We start from the raw sequence: 24,049 nt of genomic DNA, 5'->3' as shown, positions 1-24,049 counted from the left end.
TGTGTGGAGCAGAGGCATCTCAGAAGGGGTTTTTTGTTCCTAATCCTGTCTGCCTTCCATTTCTTGGCATTGTTCAAGCTGCCATTGTCCCAGTGAATTCCCATTCCCCTCCTGGTGGCTCTGATGAAAGTACGCTTCCCCTCTAAATTTGGGAGTTGGGGTAAAAGGTCAGAGAGGGATGGAATGTATTGAGAGGACATAGCCATCTTTAGGAGTCTATAGAAAACAAAACAAGGGGCAGCTGAACATTAAGGTGAAATAAAGGAAAGATAGAGAAATAGATAAAGGGGTTACTGAAGGGGATGTGGCACTTCTGAAGTGAAGCAGAGCACCCTGATACACCGCAGTGGTTTCCCTTATAGAGAAATGGGCTTTATGGCTCAGAATACAATTTTTTTTTTTTTTTGAGCAGAGTAACACACTAGAATCACAGGGCAGCTTTCCTGCAAATGCCTTGCAGATTATGGATGCAATAATGAGTATCACAGTGTTAGTTGATATTAGAGGATAGTCCTTTATTTTGTCACACCCAGGAAGCCTACATTTCTTAATATTTCAGAATGTGGAATACTACATTTATGTCTCTTACTACCTGAAGAATTTCTGTAAAAGAAATTTAATTTACAAGTTTGTGTATGACTATGCTGAGGGATTTAATTTTATAATTGACAGAGGAACTAAAACTTGCACCATCCGTAAAGGTTTCAGTAATGAACTTGAAGCATTCAGTAGAGTTCATGAGGTCTCTGTCAGCCTTCTTACCTTATTTTGCGTGGTAGGTTTGTTTGCAGCAGATGGCTGTTCAAGCATTCTGCTGGTGGCACTTGGGTCTGGATAGAGTGGCAGCTGGGTCCATATCCTACATTCCAAACAAACAATCCATTGTTCATTACAGGCTTCACCTTGGGATTGCAATCTGCATAGTCCCCCATGAACCCATACCTAAAAGATTTGTAGACTGTAATTCAGTCATTTTTCTGGTTGTGCATGATTAATTAATAAAGTATTTATTTTTAATAAATGATTAAAGTGATGTGGAGAAACAGGAAGGAAAAGAAATCAGTTGCAGTGGTCTGGCTGTGTGCATACATATGGCTAAGGGTGCTCTTCCCATTGAGGATCTTTAATAAGAAGAATTTTCATACTGATCGTATCTCTGGTTTGTGTAGACGGGTGAATTTTGTATTCTCTGTTTTATTTTAAGGGGAAAATTTTAGTCTTCTAGATGTTTTTATTATGCACATGCATGTCAAATCTCTGCTTCTCTTGCACACTAGAGCAGCGTCTATGAGCTCCAGTTTAATTATGTGTTTTGTGTTTAAATATTAATCATATTTAAATTCTCACTCACTTGGACTAATTCAGTGACTCCTTTTTCTTTTGTTAAAAGAATTAAATACAGATCACTTGATCAGTCTTTGGTTTGCCCTGCATTATGAAAAGGATACTGTTACCAGCTGCTTTACTCGGGTTACCTGTGAGGTCTTGCTACCACTAGTGTGGCATGCAGGGCACTGGGAAAAACAGAAAACTGTTGGAGCATATGTGCTGTCAAATGAAGGGCAGAATGGGGGCAATTATAGCCAGATGAGATCACCCCATCGTAACTTCCCTGCCAGTTCTTTGTCATGGTTTTTCAGGAGTAACAACCTGTTACAATTGCAGAGTATTCAAATTTCCAGCTCTGCTCTTACGATTTTGAATAGTTGTGCAGGACAAAAATATGGGGGTTGGGGAATTTTTTTGTGGGTTGGGTTTTTTTCTTTTTTTGTGTGTGTTGTTTTTGTTTGGTTGGTTTGGTTTTTTTTCATTAGAGAGACCGAGAATAAAGGAATGACAAAACTTCACATGGAAAGGAAATTCAGTGAGCTTTGAAGACAGCCCTTTAAATGTTATGAAATAACAGAATTCTAGCTGACAGGCTAATTCACATTATGATATATCCCTTCGTTAAAAGGTGTAAGTACCTTTCCCTCATTCATACACAAAAAAGCACACATCATCCACTTCAGAGGAAGTGAACAACACTGCGGTGGTATGAGTGATACTAAATACAACATCAGCTTCCTTTCAAAATGATGAACTTTGTAATCTGGCTAAAGTTGCCAGCCATTGCTTCATAACTTGCTTCATCAGCAGACTTTCTCTGTTCATGACTTTCTGATTACTAATAAATATATTAAACAGTCTGTTATATAAATGGAGTAGTCACTTGGCCTTTGCCAAGATGGAAATTGACCATTTAATCTGCCTTTCCAATCTCAAGCAGGATTTGGTCCTTAACAGTAAGAAGTGTCTTCCTTATGAAAGTACTTACTGCCTAGTTTTATGGGGTTTTAAATATAAATTAGTATGGAATAAGAGTGTAACAGATGCCTTTTGGCAGTCTGAATAGATTATGTCAGTGTGCTGCCTCTCCCGTCCCCCACTACTTTTCAAGCACTCTTTCATTAGAATGATCAAAAGAGAGGCAGATGCAGCCACAGTGTGAGTGCAGGGGATGTGCATCCTCCTAAGTAGCACTGCCATGTGTGGCCAAGGTAGGTGTGCTGAACAATGCTGTGCTAAAGGGTAGGGCTCTGGGAAGTTTGCAGAAAATACCTATTTCTGTGTGTAGGATTGACTTGGATTTTTTTAAAAGAGCAATTCAGACCCTCTATATTAAAAAATGTCAGAATTTGGTGATTTATTTCACCTTAATTATCAATATAACTCCAGAGCTTTCCTTTTAGTACCTCCCTTTTCTGCAGGGATTTCATTTTGGTGACTAAAAAAACCCATCTTCCTGACTAAGTGCCTTTATTTTTTTGGTGGGTACAAACAAATCCACTACCTTTTCAACCTCTTCAGTCTCCCTATCTTTCTTGGTTGTTTTCTGTATTTTCACATGATCCTGTATTTCCGCATGATTTTTTTTTTTTACCAGTTTTCTACTTTGGCTATACTTGAGATTTTTTTTCATTATCTCATTTATTTCTTCTATATCTCACTTGTTGTTAAAAATCTTTTTTTCCTAAATAGCTCTTAATAGACTGAAAATTACTTTGTTTGGACTTTAAAATTGTAATGAGATTTTGTATTTTATTGAAATCTCATGATACAAAGCTTCACATTGTGGTATCAATTCTTCACTTAATTCTGGTAGTTGAATTTGCTGTATTGTGGTGTCTATTATATTTTAAAAGATGGCCAAGGTGAAAGGACCCTCTGGGGTCATAGACTAGAATGTGGATTTATGGTGTTCCAGTGAGGCCACTGCAGAGCTGTGTGAGTGCTCTCGCTTTGTGATACATGGATAAATCTGGGCAGAGTTGCATCACAGCCAGTGTCAAGCAGCTCTTTCAGCAAATTGGGAATAGTTCCTAACTCCTGTCCTATATTTCAGTGAGATGAAAGGGATGATATTCAGAAAGAAAAATGGATGTTTATGATCAGAAATAGATTCTAATAGTGAAATCTCTTGAACTACGTAATAACCTCCCAAAGGAAAAGGCAAGCAGCCTCATTTTCCAGATAATTTATGGCCAGCCTGGCCAAATTGCTCATTATACTACAGGGAGTAATATTCCATTGGTGGAGGAATGGGCATGATTATTTAATAGGTACTTTTTGTTTCTACTTATTTTTTCTTTCTATTTTTTTTATGGATAGGTTATATGTAAATGTAGTCAAAATGCTTCTTTATGTTATTTGCCTGTAAAACAAAGCCAAACATGCTTTGGACAAACGTTAAAATATTATCAGCACTTGACATTAATGCAACAAACAAAAAGAAGTGCCATTTGGAAACATCTGATATTGTGGTTTTATTTATCAAGTACACGAAGATGCCTTGAAAAAATCCCCCTGCCTCTAGGAAAGTATTTGTGTACAAACACTCTCACCCCCCAAAAAAACCACCCGCCACAGCCAAACACGTTTTCAAAAACTGATGCAAATTAAACCCTACTAATTGAAAGTAAACCTTCATATTAATCAGTTTATTCTTTTTGATGGTCTAGAATCACCATTGCCTCAGATACGAGGTCACTTCAGTTTGCAGTTTCAAGCCCTCTAAATGTAATTTTTATTTCATTTGGTAAACAATTGTGGTGATATTGTTCAGTGGAAGTATGTCTTTCAGGGATCAGTTACTGCCAAGATTCCCATTATCAGTAGTCAGTGACAGGTAGTGATTTACTGTAGGGGGTGAGGTAGTGCAGTGAAGCCTTTCAAGTACCACACATAAGAGCTCGGAGGGCAATTAGCACATAACATTGATATTGCTGCCTCAGTTGCATGTGCTTGAAAGCACCACGCTTATTAAATACGACAAATGGCACATGCTATTGTAGTACTGTTGTGGGAGGGCTGAGGGTGTTAAATTCAAGTCTGTAGTTTGTGCTACCCACTGCGTTTTTCCCTGGGAATATTGTTTGGAATACACTTTTATGTTAATTGTAGTCACTGTTAACTTGGCTTGGATTATTATGCAAATTCAGAATTATTGGAATGAAGGAGGTTTACTTACATTTCTGCAGGGTTGTTTCTTGTAGAGATTAATTTAGCATTATAAAACTCTTTATGGTCTCTTTTTTTGCACTTTAATGTATTCCTTCCCAGCTTTTTACCTCCTTCATGTTCTAACCCAGGGATTTTTGCATTTTTACTTTGTAAGTGGCAGTGCATAATATCTATTTCAGTTGACTCATAACTTTCTTGAGTTTGTGGTCTTATTTGAGGAAGAATGTCCTAAATCAGATATACAGTCTATTTGCCTACTCCTTACCATGATGGTTATACTAGAACAGCTTATATTTGTCCACAAAAAATGTTTTCTTGCTTGGCTGATAAGTAAAAATTTCTGTTAGAATATTTTTGCAGTCCAAACAGGTGGTTGGTAAATGTACTGTGGAAAGCAGGAGACAGCTCTTCTGTCTCCTGTGAAGCCTGTGTTCTGCCATTGTCCTGGTTCTGCATGCACTGCTTCTGTGGAACTGTCAAGTTCTTGACTCTCTATACTTCTAGAAAAAGGTGAAATGTATGTTGTTTGCAGACCATATATGCATGCCACTTTAAATTTACAACCACTGTTATTAGTCTTTTTCAGAACTTGTATTGGACCCTTTTATATATTTTTAAATATTACTGTTTTAAATATTTCTTTTTAAATATTTAAAAAAATATTTATATATTTAAAATACCTAGTGTAGTATTTTCACTGTGTTACTCTTACAATAATCAGTGAATTACATTAATGAAATAATGATCTTAAAAATGAAATATAGGAAGTTAATTCTTTTGACCCTAACATAATTTTTCATAATTCTCTGTTTATCCATTTCTGATTTTCTTCTTCTTTTTTATATTCCTAGAAAATACATATTAGAGTTTTAAACCAATAGGAAATGATTATCATAAGCAAGAAGCAAAAGATAATTGGAATGTCACTGTAGTAGAATTCAAGTGATTATTCAAGAAACTATTTAGGAAGCTGCTTCTCTTTCTATGGTTATGATATTGCAGCACAGTGCAGTTTCCCCTTTCAGTTTAAGTGAACACAGGATAAAGGCAGAATATTTATCATATTTGTAAAAGACATCAGCTTCCTCACATCATTATGGTGTCCTTTCTGCTGTGTCATAGTGCTGTATTTGTGCTCAGGTCATCATGTGCATTAATGACATAGTGGAATAATGTCTTTGTACAATACAATACAAAATTTATAACATTATGTATGAAAGGTACCTTCATCCTCAAAGCTACCCATGAAGAACATTCAAGCAGTGTTTGAAAATACAGTTACTTAACTTACAAAATTGTTATTTCTGTTGTCAGGGCTGTTGTTCATCTGTGTTCATGACTTCTAACAGTCATGTCTGTCCAAAATGTGCAAATGCATCCATAGTGATTTTCAGAGACAGTTAAAAGCACATACAGAGCATATCAGTATAGTATTTGTATATGCTTATCACACAAAAGATACATTTTTAAATTAAACATAAAACATTCATAACTAATATTAATTCCCATTATATAGCTATTTTAAATATGGGAGTTTAGACTGTGAGTGTAGCAACAGAGATTTTCCTAAAAAAGTATTCCGACTCTCCAATTTATCTTCAAAACAGGGTGTGTTGCATTTTTGGCCTTAACCATGGATGTGTACACTGAGGTGGTCTTAGCAATAAAGATGCAGATGTGCAGAAAGGTTAATAACCCAACTGTATGTCAGGATTTTTTTTTTCTTTCTGTTTTTCTTCACAACTATTCCAGTCTTGGCACAAATTTTCTAAGGATCGAAGTCTTTTCACTAACGAAATCTGCGAAGAGTGCAAATCTGTCCACAGCATATGAAGGATGAAGTTACATCAGTTCCCAGCGCCAGTGTAGCTGCTTTTTGCTGCTTCTGACTGTAAAGTGGAAGTCATCTATGTATTTTAATCCTTTTATCTCATAATTTCATCAGTTAAATTCCTATTTAATCATTTCTGATAGAGCGAGATCCCTCCAGGCAGACACCAAGGATGTTTCAGGTATCAATCTACTGTTCATATAAACCAGAAAAAAACGTGTCTGATCTGGAGAGAGTTCTTTCAGATAAGAGAACAGACCACAGCAGAAGCTGACTCTTATCCTTTGCAGAAAGCAGTCAGTTCCATCCATGTTGTCATTACAAGCAGAGACAGACACGCACAGTATCAAGATGAGTTTTGAAAGTTTCTGCAATTTTGCATGCCCTCAAATGCCTTTGTGATTATAAAATACAACAGTGAAGTTTTATTACATCCAACAAAGCTTTGGTGGCAGGCTATAGCACTTCCCAAGCTCCTAAAAGCAAACACAAGCTTATCTAGAATGAAACTCATCTACGGTCAGGTGCTCCAGTGGCTGGTGAAACAGGCAACCATCAAGAATAAACCAGGAATAAAGTATTAAACTACTTGACTTATGTGGAGCAATGAACTATGCTTCAAACCTAATGTTTGTCAAGTTAAATTTTAGGATTGCCTAATAAAATACTGCAAGACATTATTTGATAATTTGTCATCAGTTCTGGGATTTTGTGAGCGCTTTTGTTGAAATGTAAGGAAGAAGTTGAATGTTCTGTTTGTTAGGGCTAGTGAGTAACTGAAGCATTGCTGTGGGCAGCTCTGTGCCCACCACTGCCTGTTGCAGGGCAGCTTTCTTCCTGAGAAACCAGACACACCAAGCCATATGCTTGTTCATTGGTCATCATTTTCCTTCTACGCATTCCACCTTTCCAGTGCCCGTTACCCCTTTTCAGCCCTCCTACTGCACACACTGTGTTTTTCACTCCATACTCCCTGCTTTCCAAGCCTATCTGACCCCTGTGCTCTTGGCTAGAGCTGCAGGTCTGTCTGTGTCCCTGCACAAGGTGTCACCAGTCTTGCACCCACCAGAGCAAGCGCAGGAGCTGCTGCCTCGCACAGGAGCAAATTACTGCGTTCAGCTAATCCGCAGTAACTTGCTCCTGTGAGAGGTAGCGGCTCCTGGCTCCTCCCTGCACCTTTATTGCTCTGCTCCTTTTTGGAAGCCTCCTTCCATAATCTGCACAGCAGCACTAGGTAGCCTAAAGGGAAACTCACAACTGCTTTGTGTACGAACCACTCAGAAATTAATGTGTTCAGCTCTAGTTTGGGTGGTCCTGTTTGATAACCTGAGTGGATTTTCAAGGCAGCTTTTGAGTCTGAAGGGGTGGGTATTTGGGTACAGATCAAGCTGTAGTGGTGTCCTCAAGGTACACCTCCCAAAAAGATAAGAAGGAGCTCTCTGATGCCTGCTTTTCTGCCTTCACAAAATACTACTTAATGGATGGAGCATTGGTGGCTTGGTGAGCAGTGCCTGAATTTTTGTCAGTATTATCTTGAAATCACAGAATGGTTTGGGTTGAAAGGAACGTTCAAGATCATCAAGTTCTAACCCCCTGCCATGGGTATGGACACCACCCACTAGACCACGTGGCTCAAAACCCTATCCACCTTAGTCTTGAACACTTCCAGGGATGGATTACTTCTCTGAGCAACCTGTTCCACTGTCTTACCACCCCCACAGGAAAGAATTTCTTCCTAATACCTAATCTAAACCTGCCTTCTAAATCTAAGCCTGCCTTCTGAATCTAAACCTGTTTCAGTTTAAAGCCATTTCCCCATGTCCTATCATGACAAACCCTTGTAAAAAGTTCCTCTCCAGCTCTGTTATTGCCCTCCCCCTTTAGGTGCTGATAGGGTAATTCACCTTTGTCTTAACATGTATTAGTAAGTTAGCAGGAACAGACTGTGTGTGGAGAAGAGGAAATGATCAGGCTTCTTTGAAACATGCTGCCCTCATAAAGTCTACAGCCAAGGGTCACTCTGCTTCCCATGACCAAAAGCAGTAGGAAAGAGGCAATGGTACCAGCAATGTCCCAGCCCCCAGACCAGGTCAGCTATGCTCAGGGAGGATTAACTCTGTGGTAAATCAGTTTATGCTGCTCTCATTCTCTAATCCTTTGGTCTTCAGCCCAGAGCTCTACCCCAGTGCTTTCCAGCCCAGAGGGCTGCGTTTTCACTCCTTTTTACCTGTCTCATCCCTTGTGTTCTACATCCCCTGCCGTCCCAACAGTGCCTTACTCCAAGTTTCTTTGTAGCCAAGTTCTTAGGCCTGTCCTGTGTTTATTTGCATTAACCAATGTCACTGTTGCTACCACACTTTTTGGAACACATGGCCTGACCATGCCTACTCCTGCGGTCAACTTCCCCCACAGACAGCAGTACCTGGCTCCTGCACCCTGGATTTTGAAAACATTGTGTGTGTTTATATTCCAGAAAAGACCAAATCTAGGGAAATGTAGTGATAACTATCTAGCAGCATTTTCTTGGTACTGGAAGAGCCTCTAAGACCTTGGTATTATATTGTCAAAACTCTGAAATGGTTTGTCCTGACAGTTTGGGGGTTTTTATGTGGTTTGCATTGAAATATAACTCTGCAGCCCTAACAGGCATATTGGGCTAGAGGTCTGCTCACTTGGGTGTATAGGAGAGGAAGGCATGGAATGTCATGTAACATATGGACAGCACATCTTAAAGAACTACTGTTTATTGGAGTGACGTTTCTTTCCTTCAATATACAGGAAAAAAAGGGAATTATATGGATAATGTATTGAATGGGAGAGACTACAAATAAAATATATGACAGTCTGTAAGCTAGGCAGCTTTGTGTATTGCTACATATTCTTAAATAAAAATGAATATGTGTTGAAGTGCCAGTAAGCATTCATATTTCTGACGATTGTTTCTCATAATTTTAAGGTAGTTATTTGAAGAGAAATTCAAAGGTAATAATTGTGCTGTGAAATTGTCATCACTCTTTCATAGCCTGGTATCGATTTTGGCCAATTACAAGTGATGTCCAACTTTTATCAGCGTTTGGTGTTGAGTACTGCTGATGGTGTTTTAAGAGCAGAACTGTGCAGTTGTTAAACTAAGTAAGAAATAAGAGTGACATTTAAAAGACAGCTTTGGCATATAAATGCTTACATGCCAACCCTGATTGCCATTGGGAAGCCTATAAAAGCAAAGGGTAATTAGCTGAGAGTATTAGGAGAGAATATATGTGTTAATTTAGACACATTGATGTGTATAATAGAAAGTTAATGTTAGGTACTTAAAAGTACACCCTGGTATAGTGGTAAAGAACTCCAAAACCAGCTATGCATAGTTTGAGCTTTTGGACTGGTGGAAGGAACATCTAAGTGTCATTTAGAGGTCAGTTGTGCTGAGTTTCTCCGGGTGAGATGGAGCTTGGCACATACTCCTCTCTCTTGCCCCTCTCCTCAATGGCACATGGCTTTTTGGTACTGCCACTGGTGACTGCTGAGGAGATGGTAACACTCTTGCACTAGCCTGGCTTATTCAGAGCCTCAGTGGTGACTCATGTCACAGCCTGCTTACCTCTTCAGGCTCTTCTGTGTGAGCTCAGCCTCTGAAATATAGAGATTATGCTTGTAAGAAAAACCCAGAGTAAAAGAACTTAGACTAGTGATGGGATTGGGTATTTTTAATTGCTCAGACCATATAGGGGCATAAACCACGAATATTTCAGAATATTAAATTATTATCATATTAGAATGCTCATTTTAACCTTCTTGAGTTCTTAAATGGAACTATGTGCTGGTGGTATAATTGTGAACTGCAGAACTCAATAGGAATGTGTAAACTAGAGAAATGTAGAATGCAAACTCTTATTTAAGGAAGGGAGAACACAAGTAATTCTGTTCTCTAAACATTTTCCTAACATTGCATTAACATTGCCTTTTGAAGTGCCATGTGAGTACAAATAAAAAGTTGTAAGTAAATTACTTTTTAACAGAGGCAGTGAAAGAGGAATGAATAGTAATCAGCTTGTACTGTGTCAATATCAGTCTTATTAAGGTAGCCAAGTCTTGCAGTTCATTTGGAGTGTATATCAGTGATAGCATCTTAAAACTGTCTAGACAACTGGGCAGTCTCCTGGAAAGACCAGTCTTAAGGTTCCCTGGATGTTTGATACTTCTAACTAAAGCAATCCTAAAGACTTCAATTTTTAATGGCCCTACATTTTTATCTGGTAAAGAAAATATTAATAACCATGTGGGAATTATCACACTGAATGTCTTCTCTTTTTTAAGGTCCCTTACTAGAAATACAGCTAGTGGACTATTTTTTCTTTTCTGTCTTATAATAATTATGTGCAGTTCGATGTAAGAATAATTTGTTGCTTTAAGGTGCCTCTCTCTGAAATATGATGTCCTACCTTGAATTCTTTTTGTAGCCTCTTTAAACCTTCTTTGCTAATTACTTCCCATATGTTTCTTTCAATTTAGAAAACCGTAAAATATTTTCTGATTTAGCTTTATAGCTTTAGGAGAAGGATCAATATGCTGGATTTTTCAGTTCAAGACACCTGAGTTCTGAATAAATTTGACTTACTGTGACTGAAAATGAGCTCAATATGCTTATCCTGACTTACATATACCCCTGCTAAGACATTGCCTAACAATACAAGTCTTCCTGATGGAGACTGGCACACTGATAGGGAAAGGGAGGAATAAACTGGCCTGTCCATACTGTGGCTGATGTGGTCTGATCCTTACTGGTCTTTACTTTTTTGGGTATTTCTGTCAGTGCACTGGAAATTTTTATATACCATATCTAATTACGGAAAGGTTTTTGAAGAGCGATAGTTCAACACCCTTTCTTACTTAACTGTTTCATATGTGTGAATGTTTTGACTTTGTAATTTTGCTGAGTTCTGCCAATTCCCACTGGTGTTGAACCAGTTTAAGGTCATATACATCATATTGTTGTCAGAACTGGGAAGAATCAAGATCATACTAATTCTGTGGGCTCAAAATTATTTACTGCCATCTAAGTTTCTGTTTTCTTTTGTTTATGAAAACAGACCTAGCAATGGTGAGCAATTAGTTGACAATGACAGGTGGCTTAGTTATTATAAAAAAAATAATCTCAGTATGAATTATGAGTGTGTGTGTATATATATATTTATGTATGCTTAATAATGTAAGAAAGAGACACTGCAGTGTCATTGCTTAAGCTGAGTGATACCTACATTTGTACTTATTTCTGGCTATTTAATTTAATTTGTTTATGAGGCTTTATTGCTAGGGGGAATGGGATGTAAAATTGAAAGAAAATATAGAGTAGCAAACACTTAATGAAAACTTGGAGTATGATGGGTTTTTAATGTCCCTTTTAATCAAAACAGAAACTCTTTCCGAGGTTTGTAATCAAAAAAGTTCTCATTGTTATGAAGAACCTGTATTTCAGTGCAATGCTTATGAGGTTCTAAAATGGAGGGATGATTGCTGGGCCTTTGCTTAGCAAGAGGAACATTGTAATTATGCCGTCAGAACAGAACACTGCTCTCCTGCCCTTTTTGCTGGCCAGTGATGTTCTTGTCAGCCTGTTCGTAACAGCGGTGCCCTAATGCTCCTCTGGAAGTTGGAGGTTATGTACTGATAGCATTGACTTGCACAGTATCTGCAGAAATCAAACTCTTTTCCAGAAGTATGAACAGGCATTTGAGACAACTTACCCACTGTCTCTCTGGATCTTGGTGGTGTATGCAACGACTTTATTAAGACTCGAAGAGAACAGCAAGCACAAGCCGTATCTGGGGCTCTTTTTATTTTAGCAAACCATTAGGTAATATTACAGAGATTCTCTGGTATTTCTCTGCTTGTAGTGATGTAATTTTTGTATTGTTGTGAATACTTTTATGTGCCCTGATCTGTTTTAACTCTTGGGCTTGCTGCTCTGAATGTGTGTGTTTTCAATTCTTTTCTCTTGCTGTCTCTTTGTCTCTAATGGTCTCTAATATATAGAAAAGGCACATACCTGTCATTCTTCTACGTTACTCAGTGGCATCCATCACAAAGAAGCCTATGAAATGATTTTGTTGAAGACCTGCTTGCAACGTGAACCCAAATTACTGGTGTGCACCCATCTTTAATGCACATTTTCCTTTTTTATATTATCTCACACAGAATTGTGTAATCAGATTTGCAAGGGTAGTTCTTGCTATTGTGGTGAAGATTGATGCCATGCTAGGGTTTGGTAACAATTAATGCAGATGCAGAAAAAACTTATGGATGTAAAACGATATCTTAAAAGATTCTTTTCATTTTTTAGGCTACTCACGCAGAATGTTGGTCTTCTTTATGTTGGAAACTTTGACAGACCTTTTGCACAAATTAAGGTATGATTAATAAGCTGCTATTTCAATTATTTCACTTCTGTATGATTTAGAAAACTTCAGGACTTCAAGTTATCAATATAGTTTCAGGAAAAACAATGGGAAATAGTGCTGCTTTGGTTGTTTACCATATTCTGGGGTTGCTTTTGGTTTAATCTGTGCTCTTAACTTGTCGAAGAAGTTTAGTGTTTCCAATCATCTTTAGATTAATTTTGACTCTGATTTAGTTACCAGAAGGTTTTCTTGTCAAAGACATTTCAAAGCAAAGCTACTTTTGAAGCCCTGTAGTTCTTTAAGTGATCCTTGACAGGGAAGACACTGCAGTAAAAAGCACAGATTGTTTTCCCAGTATTGTTAGATTTATTATGAAAGACTCATACAATTGCTGGAAAATAGTTTGTCTTTTATGACTTATTGTTTCTTTTCCTTCATTGAAACTACAATAGCTTCATGTTTCTAATTGCCAGTTGCTAATTAGTTATTGCCATGTCACTTGCAGACAAAAATGTTTTACAAGTATATATGGACTGATTGTGATGAGTGTCATTGATATTTTCATTAGAACAAAGAGAGGGAAGCATTAGCATGTCAGCCATTACATTGCAATGTGGAAATGTGGTATCTGTTTTAGAATGCTGAAGTGTTCCCATGTCTTAGATGATACCTGTAATTATTACATATTCTGCACTCTTGGCTGTATTGTTCCCTCCATCGTGTGCATATGCTTGTGCTTCAGAATTTTAAAAACCTTGGTTTTCTTTTACATCAAAATGAAACTAAATTTATAAAACTTAGATTGTTCCTTTGCCATCCCTAATTATGTTACTAAACAGTATTCCCAACTAGCAAATACATTCTATAACGTATAAATTATCTATAAATTCTGTATCTAGCAAATACGTTTTATAACTTAAACCTTGGTATTTTATTAAAATTATTTTAAAATAAGAAATGCATGCTTTTCATCTTCCTATTTCCATTTCACTCATCTCCCCAGTTCCTACATGTTTATTATTCAGTTTGGCTAATAACCAAACAATTAAAATGTTACTTGCATGAAACAGCTTGCTAGAAGTTTCTTCAAAAATAACCTTATATTCTTTTGTTGATCCCTCTTCAGACCAGTGCTTCTTTAAAAGCTTTATAAAAGTTAATTGTTCTCCCGTTCTAAATGAGGCTCCATTTCTGCCTGCTCCATCCACTTATAAAAATATTAAGTAGCAAAATGGGAGGTTTTCCCTATGCCTGGGAAGAGTTTAAGTCCCCTGGGTGGAAGTGAGAGAGAAGAGGTGAACACCCCACTGGTTTTCTGCTGCTTGCAGTCATCAGTGGTACCCCTCCTAATACTTTGGGCCAAGGAGAGACCCTTCTGTTCACAGGACAACTGCAGAGTTGTTGTACAGGATCCAGCTGCAGGACTGAGTAGCAGGCCACTTGCAAATGCTTAGGGAAAGCGGGCACTAACAGGATAAATACAAAGCATGTAGACAGCTTCCTGCAATTTGCATGCAGTGACTTCTCCGCTGGAAGTGGTGTCTGCATCCTGTTGCTAAACAGACTCAGTTGGACTTCCCTCCCTCAGTGTGCTTGAGGGATTTTCCACTATATTTTCAACATACAAAGCCATACTATCATCATGAGTTAAGGTATTATTTTATGTCTTTTAAATTTATTGCAAAATTAATCTTTTTGGTTCAACCTAGCCCTTATGTCAAGAGAAGTGATTAGCAGCTATTCTCTATTCCTGATTTTTATCTCCCCCTAGACAGTACTCCCTCTTGCATCCTCCAGACCACAGAAACTTAATCTATTTAATTGCTCCTGAAATCCTACCAGTATCTCAGATCAATTTTGTGTTTTACCTACCCTTCTGTATTTCTATTGTTGCTTTTTTTAGAGTAGGGGATGGCATAGTGTTGAAGATATGGGCACAGTAGTGTTTTCTGTTGTGTCTGCAGTTCATTAGACATGGTACCATGCTTGGTAAATATCTGATGTACAGTTAATTTGAGTAAGTTAATACTGAACTTTCTGGTAATATATCACTGGTCTAGTCTCATCCTAAATGTTGCATTTGCCACAGGATAGGTTAAGTGGATAATCAAAATAAATTTCAGTTGCTGCCTTCGAAAAACAAAGCCTATTTTCCACTTATTTACTGGAGATTACAATGATAAGTTTGAATAAGTGAATTCCACACAATGTACTCTATAAAATAGAACTGATTTTTGGAGCTATAGGGATATATGTGGGTGTATGTTTGCAGATGTTGCTTTGCTTTCCTTCGCTTTGCTTCTGGTGCTAAAAGCAATGCTGCAGTGGTGAGCTGATTGGTGTGGATTATTATTACCTTCACCTGGGAAATTGCATGTAGTTAACAAAGACAAAAAGCTTTTGAAATTGAAGCTCCTCTCTGATTGCTTGAGATTCTAGATTGATTTTTGCTGCATGGCAACAGGAGGAACTGGTATGGAGTGATGGTGTCACAACTTCATAGAGATCTTCAACGCCAAAAAAAGAAAAAAGGAGTAATAATTCACACTGAGAGTTGGTGGTGCAAAAAGAAGTTTATGTACTCTGGAGATGTACTGTGGTCTTTCATAACTGTTGACTCAGGTTTCTTTCATTCTTCCCCCAACACTTCTTCAGGTGTTTAATATGCTTTTGCTAATGATCCCATCAGTTAAAACACCAGGGAACTACATATGGTCCTTGAATATATATAAGGCAGTCTTTATAACCTTTTAGTTCAAATATGCTTTTACACACTGTGTGATAGATTGGTCCCTCTTGCTATATAAATTACCCACCCATGTTCATTTGCAAACATCCCAGGTATTACGCATTCTATTAAGATACAGCATTTTTTGCCAAATGTATGCATTAAGGAATGCCCCAAACCACTACAGTCCTCTGCCAGTGTAGATTTATTACTCAAAGTGGACCATTATTTGACAGCAGTACTTCCAGTGCATTTTAGTGCACTTTGAGTTGGACAAGTAGGAATGTTACCAGGTCTTTGAAATATTCATAGTAATGTATAAACTCATATATAGTACTCATATATTCATGTTTCAGTTTATATGCATTTACAAAATTGCAAAAAGAAAAACTCCTTATCAAAGTATCCCTTCCCAAAAGCAAACATGTTTGACTTTCCAAAACTGTGCAGGATATAATTGCAACAATGTCTTTGATGATGAAGAACTGTAGATGGCAATTCTGAGAAAAGAGTTTGAAATAGTAATATCTCCTCTAGGATGATTTTTCTATGTCTTTCTTTCTTATATCAATAATTCATTAATATATATTAATTTTTATGATGTTTCTGAGACATAGCTGAACTGATAAGGTTAACTGAAATTACCTGGTCTTCCTGCTCAACTTGCTTTCAGTGGTATCAGTGGTTGTGCTTGATAGCTGTTGGATATCTCTACTTCATTATGCAAGAGAAATGTGAATCATTCACTCCTGAAGCTTTTGAATCTTGCATCGGGTAGCAGATGGATAGAAGAAATGGGAAAAAAGAGTTTTCCTGGCTAGAGGGATCTGCTTGGAACTTAACTCTTCTAATAATCTGCTAGTTCATAGGTATTGCAAGATTTTTTGTGTCGCTATTTTGAACAGAGTTTATAATAGAATATTTAAATTTTTGCACAGTGTTTGTGATTACTCTTGTTCTAGTGTAATATTGAGTTGCGGTAAGTTCAGTGACTTATATAAATGATGGCTGTTTCAGTTAGCTTATGAGACAATTAATTATTTCAAAATTCTGCTATGGTAATGGTTTCTCATTTTTTTTCCAGGGGATTGTTCTTTAAGGTTATATTGAAGGGATCAGTTTAATAGAGGCTAGTTATTTTTAAAAATTGAATTTTGTTTCTAAATAAAATTATTCTAAATTACTGTTTAATTCTAATGTCTATTCAATGGTATTGTAGAACATTTTCACACCATGGATGTTTGCTTTCAGTATCTTTTCCCATTTAAGCTATATTAGTAGTAGTAATAGTAGGGGTTACTGTCACTTCTGCTTTCTTTCAACGACCTCTGGAGCAATGCAATGATTTGCAGCTTTCTTTGGATCTTAAAAGGTTTAGGACCAGTGGTTTTCTTATTTATTAAACACCTCTTGGAAATTTGATGAAATGAAAAAGGTTTCTGTAAGTGATAATCTTGATCAAGAAGATAAAGTGTTGTCATTAGCTGGAATTAACTGGCAAGCTTTCTTTTATCTTTTTTTCCAAAGTATTGTTAGTGTTTTTTTGCTAACAAGGGTACTATTAAAACAAAAACTTTATCATAGAAATTTTGTTTATTAGAAGTAACTAAATCTATTGTCCCAGTATACATAATAATTGCTCAATGGAAGGGTGTGTTACTGGGGTTTTGTGACATGTTGTTTTTAAACTTGAGATTTGATCAATGTAGATTATAATGAAAACTTAGGTACACTATATGCAGTAATTATATCTATAAAGAAAATCATACTGCTTAATCAATTTATTAAGATTGTCAGTTTTTGTGGTTCAGTTTCTAGTAGCTTCTGGGGTTAGGGGAAATGGTTTAGTACACTGTGTTCTCCATTATTAATAAGTAATGAAGCTTCTGGCAGTCTTTACTATGAGATAATGACCAGTTTCATTTTTTGGCTTTCTTAGCACATTAAATTACCATTTAAATAAAGATTAATTACTACTGTTTTATTTTTAGTATTTTAAGAGTAGTTATTAAAAGTTTCATAGTAACTACTACTTTGTTCAAAATAGAATTGTTCAATTTGATAGAATATGAGGACAGTTACATTGAAAGGAATATTTTGAAAATAATAATGTGTTGTTAGCATTTTGTTTTTTATGATAGGATCCCAGTGGAAAGATTCTGAGTTTTAAGTTTGTTTCTGGGGAATTTGCTGCTGTAGTTACAGCAGTCTTGCTGTCAAGGACTAGCAAGGAATCAAGATCTCTGCTCTGACCTGCAGATCAATAGCCCTAATCTGTGATTTTATTAAACTTGAGAACAGTGTTGCTGATTGCTGAGACAGCTAAGCTGACCACCTACAGTCCAGGAATGTAGTTTGGTTCTAAGCTATTATTTGCCCAACTGCCTCACCTCCCCTTGATGAATACACTTTTAACTTAAAACATGATAAAGTATAGTAAAGTTCTGCCAAAGAGAGACCTTGCAGCAGGTAATCACCCCAAAATACTTTCTTTGATCATATCAAATCAGAACCTGTAGACTTTCCAGATACAAATCCATCCACCTTTATTTTAAGATCTGCAGGCAGTGGCTCAGCACCTCAGATAATTTACTGTAATGTTCCCAAAAGCTGAAACCTCGTGAACTGAAATTTCATGAACATAGCTGCTTTACCTTTGTCCAAACACCCAGGCTGAACTGGTGTCTGAGAACCAGGTCAGACATAATTCATGACTCCTTCAGCAATGTCAAACCTCTGTAGCTGATTACTGAAGTGATTTGCCACAATTTACCAAACAATCCTTTCCTTAAGAAGAGGGAACAGGAATGAATTTATAGTCTTGCTGCTCTTAAGAGGTTATTTTTTGAGGTAGGATAAGCTGCTGATTTCTCAGCTGAAGCTGGCATGTTTTTTTTCCCTGAGTGATAATGACTTCTGCTACCAATGAGTGATCCCAAAGCTTGGGATGCCTTTGTTTAGGGTACAGGTCTTCAGACCACTCCAAATTTAGAGGGAGAATTGGTCCAACTTTGGCCACACAATCAGTTGCTGTCCAGACAGAGCTACACAGTAGCAGTGTGGTCTGTAAAGTTTTTTTAGCAAAAAATGTTTAAAAATTTTCCCTTTGAGCCTGTTGACAGCCACTAAGAGTATGTTGGTGTCTTAATTATTTGATGCTCTGCTTACTGGACTTGCATACATAATCACAGAGATTTTTGTGTTCACTACCAGAGCAAATAGTAGAGCAAAAGAACTCATTTATCATGGTCAAGTCATAACCTGAATTTTGTTTTTGTAGCCTGTCTCCCCTTCTTACTGTTTGTGCTGTTACTGTGTTTTATGTGATGTGAAATGCCATAGAATATGACCTAGGGAAATCATGTCATTCGCTTGAAGATGGTACAGCACTAGAATCCCTGAAGTGAGATGTTCCTGAGACAACAGAAGTGCAGATTTATCTCTAAGTGTTTGGTTCTGGTTGTTCACATTGAAGGCAAATAATTTCAAACTGAAAGAGACATCACTGGGTTGAACAGGGGCCTGTCAAATTAAAGACAAATAGCTGTAACCTTTGTTAGATTTGCAAACTGGTGTCAGAGAAGGATTGTTTCATTTTCTTATTACCAGAGTTTACATGGACAGTGAAGGGAAGAAAAACAGGAGAAGATTATTTTTAGCTAGGAAAGTAATGATGGAACAGCAAATGGGTTATCCTGGGCAGAAATAATTTTGTTCTGAAAGCTGAAGAATGCTTTCAGAGCTAGAGATCTGGATCCAGCCTCCACTAGGAAAAAATACCTTGACAGTGTCGAGAAGAAATGTGAGAATTACGTGATTTGGTGATTGTGAAAGAAGATAAATCCAGGTAATCTAAGTCTCTACATTTCATTGAACACAGTCACTCTAAATTAAAATACACAGGGTGAGGATAAAGCTGTATAATCTGCCTCTACTGAAGTTCATACTGCATCTTTAGGACAAAGTAATCAACATTAATTATATATACTTATTACTGTTAACAGTCTTCTAAGAGAACTGATGGGTGGCTCTTACATTTTATAGAGTTTTGTGGGATGTTACTGCAGGATTTTTTTATCCTCTTGTTACTCATAGAAGCTGTACTGAGCATCATTGGAATTGCTAGTAATTAGGCTGTTGAAACTGCGTAAAGAAATCCTTCTCTTTGTTTTTATTATTCTGTCTTCTGTGGTAACCACCTATACTTGTGTGTCATGCAGAAGTCAACACATGGAAACAGCTTTAGCACCAAAACTTAAAAAAATAGGGCTGATAGATAATATTTCAAAATAAATTTCTCAATATAGTGAGCATTTAGGATTTTGCCCTAATGTTTATTGGTACAATGACAATGTGCAGTCTTCTTATGGGAAGTCTGTATTGGTCAGTGCACTTCCCAGTCAAGGGAAGTCATACAGTGCTGCCTTTTGGAGTCTGAACCTGTCCTTTTCCACTCCTTCCTTTTTTTCTGCACTGTTTCCACATCATTCCACAGTACTGAGTCAAATTCAGCATCTTTTTTTTTTTTTTTGTCTTCAGGGTTCTCTGAGATACATGAAAAGTTACCCGGCACAGAGTTCTGGACTGTGTTTGCCTTTGGCAGGAATGATGAAAGGTTTTACATTAAAGATAAAGTTAATAATTCTCAGCAGCAAGATGGTTTTCAGGAGGACACCGTAGGACTTGGAGTGAACTTGGTGGCACCTAGAGTACTTAGACATCTTGGAATCTTCTGTTCCAAGCTCAAGATGCCTTTCTTTGTGTCCTAAACAATAATCTGAACATATTCAATAACGAAATTCTGAATTCATGAGAGCAGTAACAGAATCCATGGGAGGTTCTGCCCTACCCACACAGTTGATATCTTGTAAAGAAGGTGGGGGAGGTGCTAGGGAGAATTTGCTGAACAAACCGCAAGTTAGAAAATGTAAGGTGCTAGCAAAAAATCACCAACTATTCATTCCTAAGTTATATGTTTGTTAAAGGTAGTGAATTTAGCTCATTTTGAAAAAAAGACACTTTTGAACCACTACTTTGAAAATTAATTAGGAAAGAAAAAAAGCATATTGCTTAATTCTTTTTCCCTTCATTTCCTCCTTACCTCTCTCTACATCTTGACATTGTTTGTTGCAGCTTTTCTCAATTATATTTTCTTCTCTTAAGGGCAAGAGGTCCTGACTGCCTGTGTGTTTCTACAGATCCTGGAATGTTAGAGCTCTCAGTCCTGCCTGGGAATGTTAGACATCAATAATAGAAATAAATATTAATATATTATATATTTGCATTTATATTACAGTAAAAGCCAGCATACATTGGACATATTTATTCTCTGTAGACATATTAAGGAGCAAAAATAAAATACTTTTTAAAAAATCCAGCCTTAGAACTGGTAATGTAAACAGAAAGAGAATAACTATGAAATCTGCATTAGCACTGCAAAAGCTGAAGCAGTGATTCTGTGTGCTGTCACAATTGCTGCCCCTAAGAACAAAATGTTAATGAGCTATAATTTGTAAATTCACTCTCTTCTGATGGATCAGGCCCCATTTTGCTTTTTGTCATGATTATAGCTATGAATTCAGTTTTAAAAATGGTTCTCTGTAAAGCATGCAGTGTTCCATAGAAGTCCACAGAATTAGGAATATTACCTCTGCAGTTTTCTCTTGTTGCTGCCAAAAAGATATAGTAATTTTTTTTTTTTTTTTTTTTTTAAATATGATTTTCATTGGGTTTTTTGGTTGAGTTTTTGGGGTTTTTGGAGTGGGGGCAGGTTTTGTTATTTCAGCTCCTAGTAGGTTGTTTTTTTTTTTTTTTGGTAAATAAATCCAAGTTTGTTTTTGGTAAGCATGGGGTGAATTAAGCCTTCTGGAAAGGTTAAAATAATAGTTAATTGATTGTAGATCTTAATTTATTGGGCATTTTTTGTTGTTTTCTATTTACCTCTATATTAACTGTGTAGGGAAATAAAAAGCCTTCAAGTGCTTCTCATGAGTATTGTAAAAATGAACAGATTGCAGTTTTTTCAAGCCTTCCATTTCCTGGGCTCACAAATACATCTTAGCAATGCAAAATCAGTATGATCATACCTCATTTCTCAAAAAGCTTAGAAAAACAAGTGCTGACGGAGGAACCTTGACAAGTTCGGGAGCAGCAAATTCAGAGTTGTGCATCAGGGGCAGAGTGAACTGGAGCCTTTGAGCGGCTGCTCAGCAGCTCTGCAGAGCAGCACCTGCAGGTCCCAGTGGCCACAAGCTGAGCTGAGCCAGCCACGTGCTGTGGCATGGGAAAGGCCAACCACACCTTGGGTTGTCTTAGCCAGGGCGTTGCCAGCAGGTTGAGGAAGGTCTCTGCTCTCTGCTCAAGCATTTCTGAGAGACATCTGGGGTAACTGTGCACGGTTCTGGGCTCCTGGGGCACGAGAAGCCATCCCTCTGGAGTGACCTCTGTGGGGGTCATGGTGCAGGGAAGAGCATATGGCCTGTGTGGAGAGGATAAAGGAATAGGGTTTGTTTAGAAGAGATGGGTAAAGGGGGCACTCATTGCAATCCTCCATCATCTGAAGTGAGATTGCAGAACAAAGGAAAGTCAGACGCTTCTCGGAGGTGCCTGGGGAAGGACAAGCAGGAAAAATGGATGTAAGTAATCCAATTGGAAAAATGGAAATTGGATGTAAGAAAAAATTTGCATGGAAGTTGGTGGGGCACAGCAGCAGGTTTCCTGAAGACACTGTAAAACCTCTGTCTGTGGAGATTTTCAGAGTTTAACTGGAAGACACCCTGAGCAACCTGACTCATCTTTGACGTTAACCAGCCTAGAGCAGGAGGCTGGATTGGGTGTTGGCTGGGTGTCCCTTCTGACCTGAATTTTTCAGGTTCTGTGACATTTTGGAGTATAAGCAGTCACTGCTGTGAAACTTGACTAGTTCATAAGGATATATTATTGGGAAATTTTAGAGTTGGATGTTTCTGAACCTCTGCTGTTACTGATTGAATAGCATACATTAATTAATTTCATCATACAGTATTCCTGTCAGTTCTTATCTTTTCTGATGGCTGTGACTACAACTTGCATTATACAAGGCTTTCAATACTTCCATTCTTAGTATCTTGGGATCTTTCTTGTTATATGTTTACCTTGAAAGTGTCTGTTTTTCTCATAATACAAAAAATACAAAAAGTTGCACCCTTTTTTCATTAAGAGGTAGAATTTCATTATATTCCAGAGATCCTATGGTCCTCTTTCAAAGAACATGCTGTGTTTTCTTCACTAAAATGTTTATTTAGAAGAAGAAAGATGGGTGTTTTACTTTGGAGTCATTCTGCAGCTGTTTTCCCGTAATGACACAGTATGGATTTTTTAATGGAGTATGCGGTATATGTTGAAAATAAAGCATCTCTGTCTTAATCTAAAAATTTGTGAGTCTAACTGGAGCTGAGAGAAGCTGGTGTTCTCAGGAATGTGTCTAAAACTCAAGAGGTTTATAGATTGTTCAGAGCCATATAAGTAATTTAAAAAGAAATATCACAAAGAAGAAAAGAAATTGGAAGTGGCAGCAGTAGCTAGATTAGTAGCAAAGCTCAGGAGTAACGGGCTGGAAGAAGAGCTGCCCGTGAGTAGCTGTTGGATGTAAATGAGCCAAGAGGCTTTGTAAATGTGTCAAATGCTTTGTAGCTGTTGTGCATTATTAAGGGAAGAGGGTGTGTAACAGCATTACAACACAGGATACCTGAGGAAACAGCACTTGCATTTATGCTGGGAGGTCGCAGTCATGCTATCTAACATTCAAACCTTCCCATCCCCTACAGACTTGTCTGTGGCCCCTGTTCCAGCTGCCACACTGGCCCTTGGAAAAAGCCCCCAGAATTAATCCCTGAGACCATTAGTATTTTCTTCTTCAGTTGTTTTGGTTGGGGTACTTCTGTCATGCTACCCACAAGATTAAGCCAAAAAACAGTTTTTTATTACATTAGAGATGCTTGATTTGGAGTTTCCTGTTTCCTTTTGTTTGATAAGTAATGAGATTTGAAACCATTTGTAGCTAATGTATGTGCCATGAGACTTTGGTGGGGTTTTTTTTGGTGTTGTGGGGTTTTTTTGGTTGTTTTGTTTTGTTTTTTGTTTTTTGTTTTTTGTTTTTTTTGCCTCAGCATTCCTTCTTGAATTCATTTGCTTTCTTACCTTATTGGTAATTTTCCAAGTATTTACCATTGACCCCCTACAGATACCATTCTGAGAGGTACAGTCATATAGAAAACTGGATTTTCAAGGCGGTAAGCAGATTGTTCTTATGGTAGCTTTCCTATGCCAAATGATATGGAAACATACTGTGATAAATGTGAGCATTAGGACATGCAGATTATGTCTCATTATAATAACACATTAATAGACAGTTTATTTTCCACTTTGAAAAGATGGCAAAACAAAAGGCTTAAGCTCTGTTTCTGAACCATAAAGTTATTGCTCACTACCAGCTAAAAATTGCTGAGAAAGATCCTGGAAATGAAGGGTTTGTTTTATTGTTATTGTTTTTAGCAATAGATGAGCACAGAGGTTATTGTTTTTTGCAATAGATGAGCATAGATATTGCAGATA

The 24,049-nt window shown here is 37.3% G+C and overlaps 1 protein-coding gene across 4 annotated transcripts in view; it reads left to right on the top strand.

Moving 5' to 3' along the window:
* RNGTT (RNA guanylyltransferase and 5'-phosphatase) overlaps window positions 1–24,049 on the top strand; it is a 168,700-nt gene that overhangs the window by 122,146 nt on the left and 22,505 nt on the right. For 3 of the 4 annotated variants that reach the window (XM_068184019.1, XM_068184021.1, XM_068184020.1), the window contains exon 14: window positions 12,672–12,738. The exons of the other annotated variant lie outside the window; for it this stretch is intronic. In XM_068184019.1, coding sequence (XP_068040120.1) covers window positions 12,672–12,738 — 67 coding nt within the window. The remainder of the gene's footprint in view (window positions 1–12,671; window positions 12,739–24,049) is intronic. 4 annotated transcript variants of the gene reach the window in all.

This window comes from Anomalospiza imberbis, chromosome 3, assembly GCF_031753505.1.
Source record: "Anomalospiza imberbis isolate Cuckoo-Finch-1a 21T00152 chromosome 3, ASM3175350v1, whole genome shotgun sequence".
Lineage (NCBI taxonomy): Eukaryota > Metazoa > Chordata > Aves > Passeriformes > Viduidae > Anomalospiza > Anomalospiza imberbis.
Note: the sequence above shows the minus strand (reverse complement) of the source record. Positions and strands in the feature narration are given on the sequence as shown.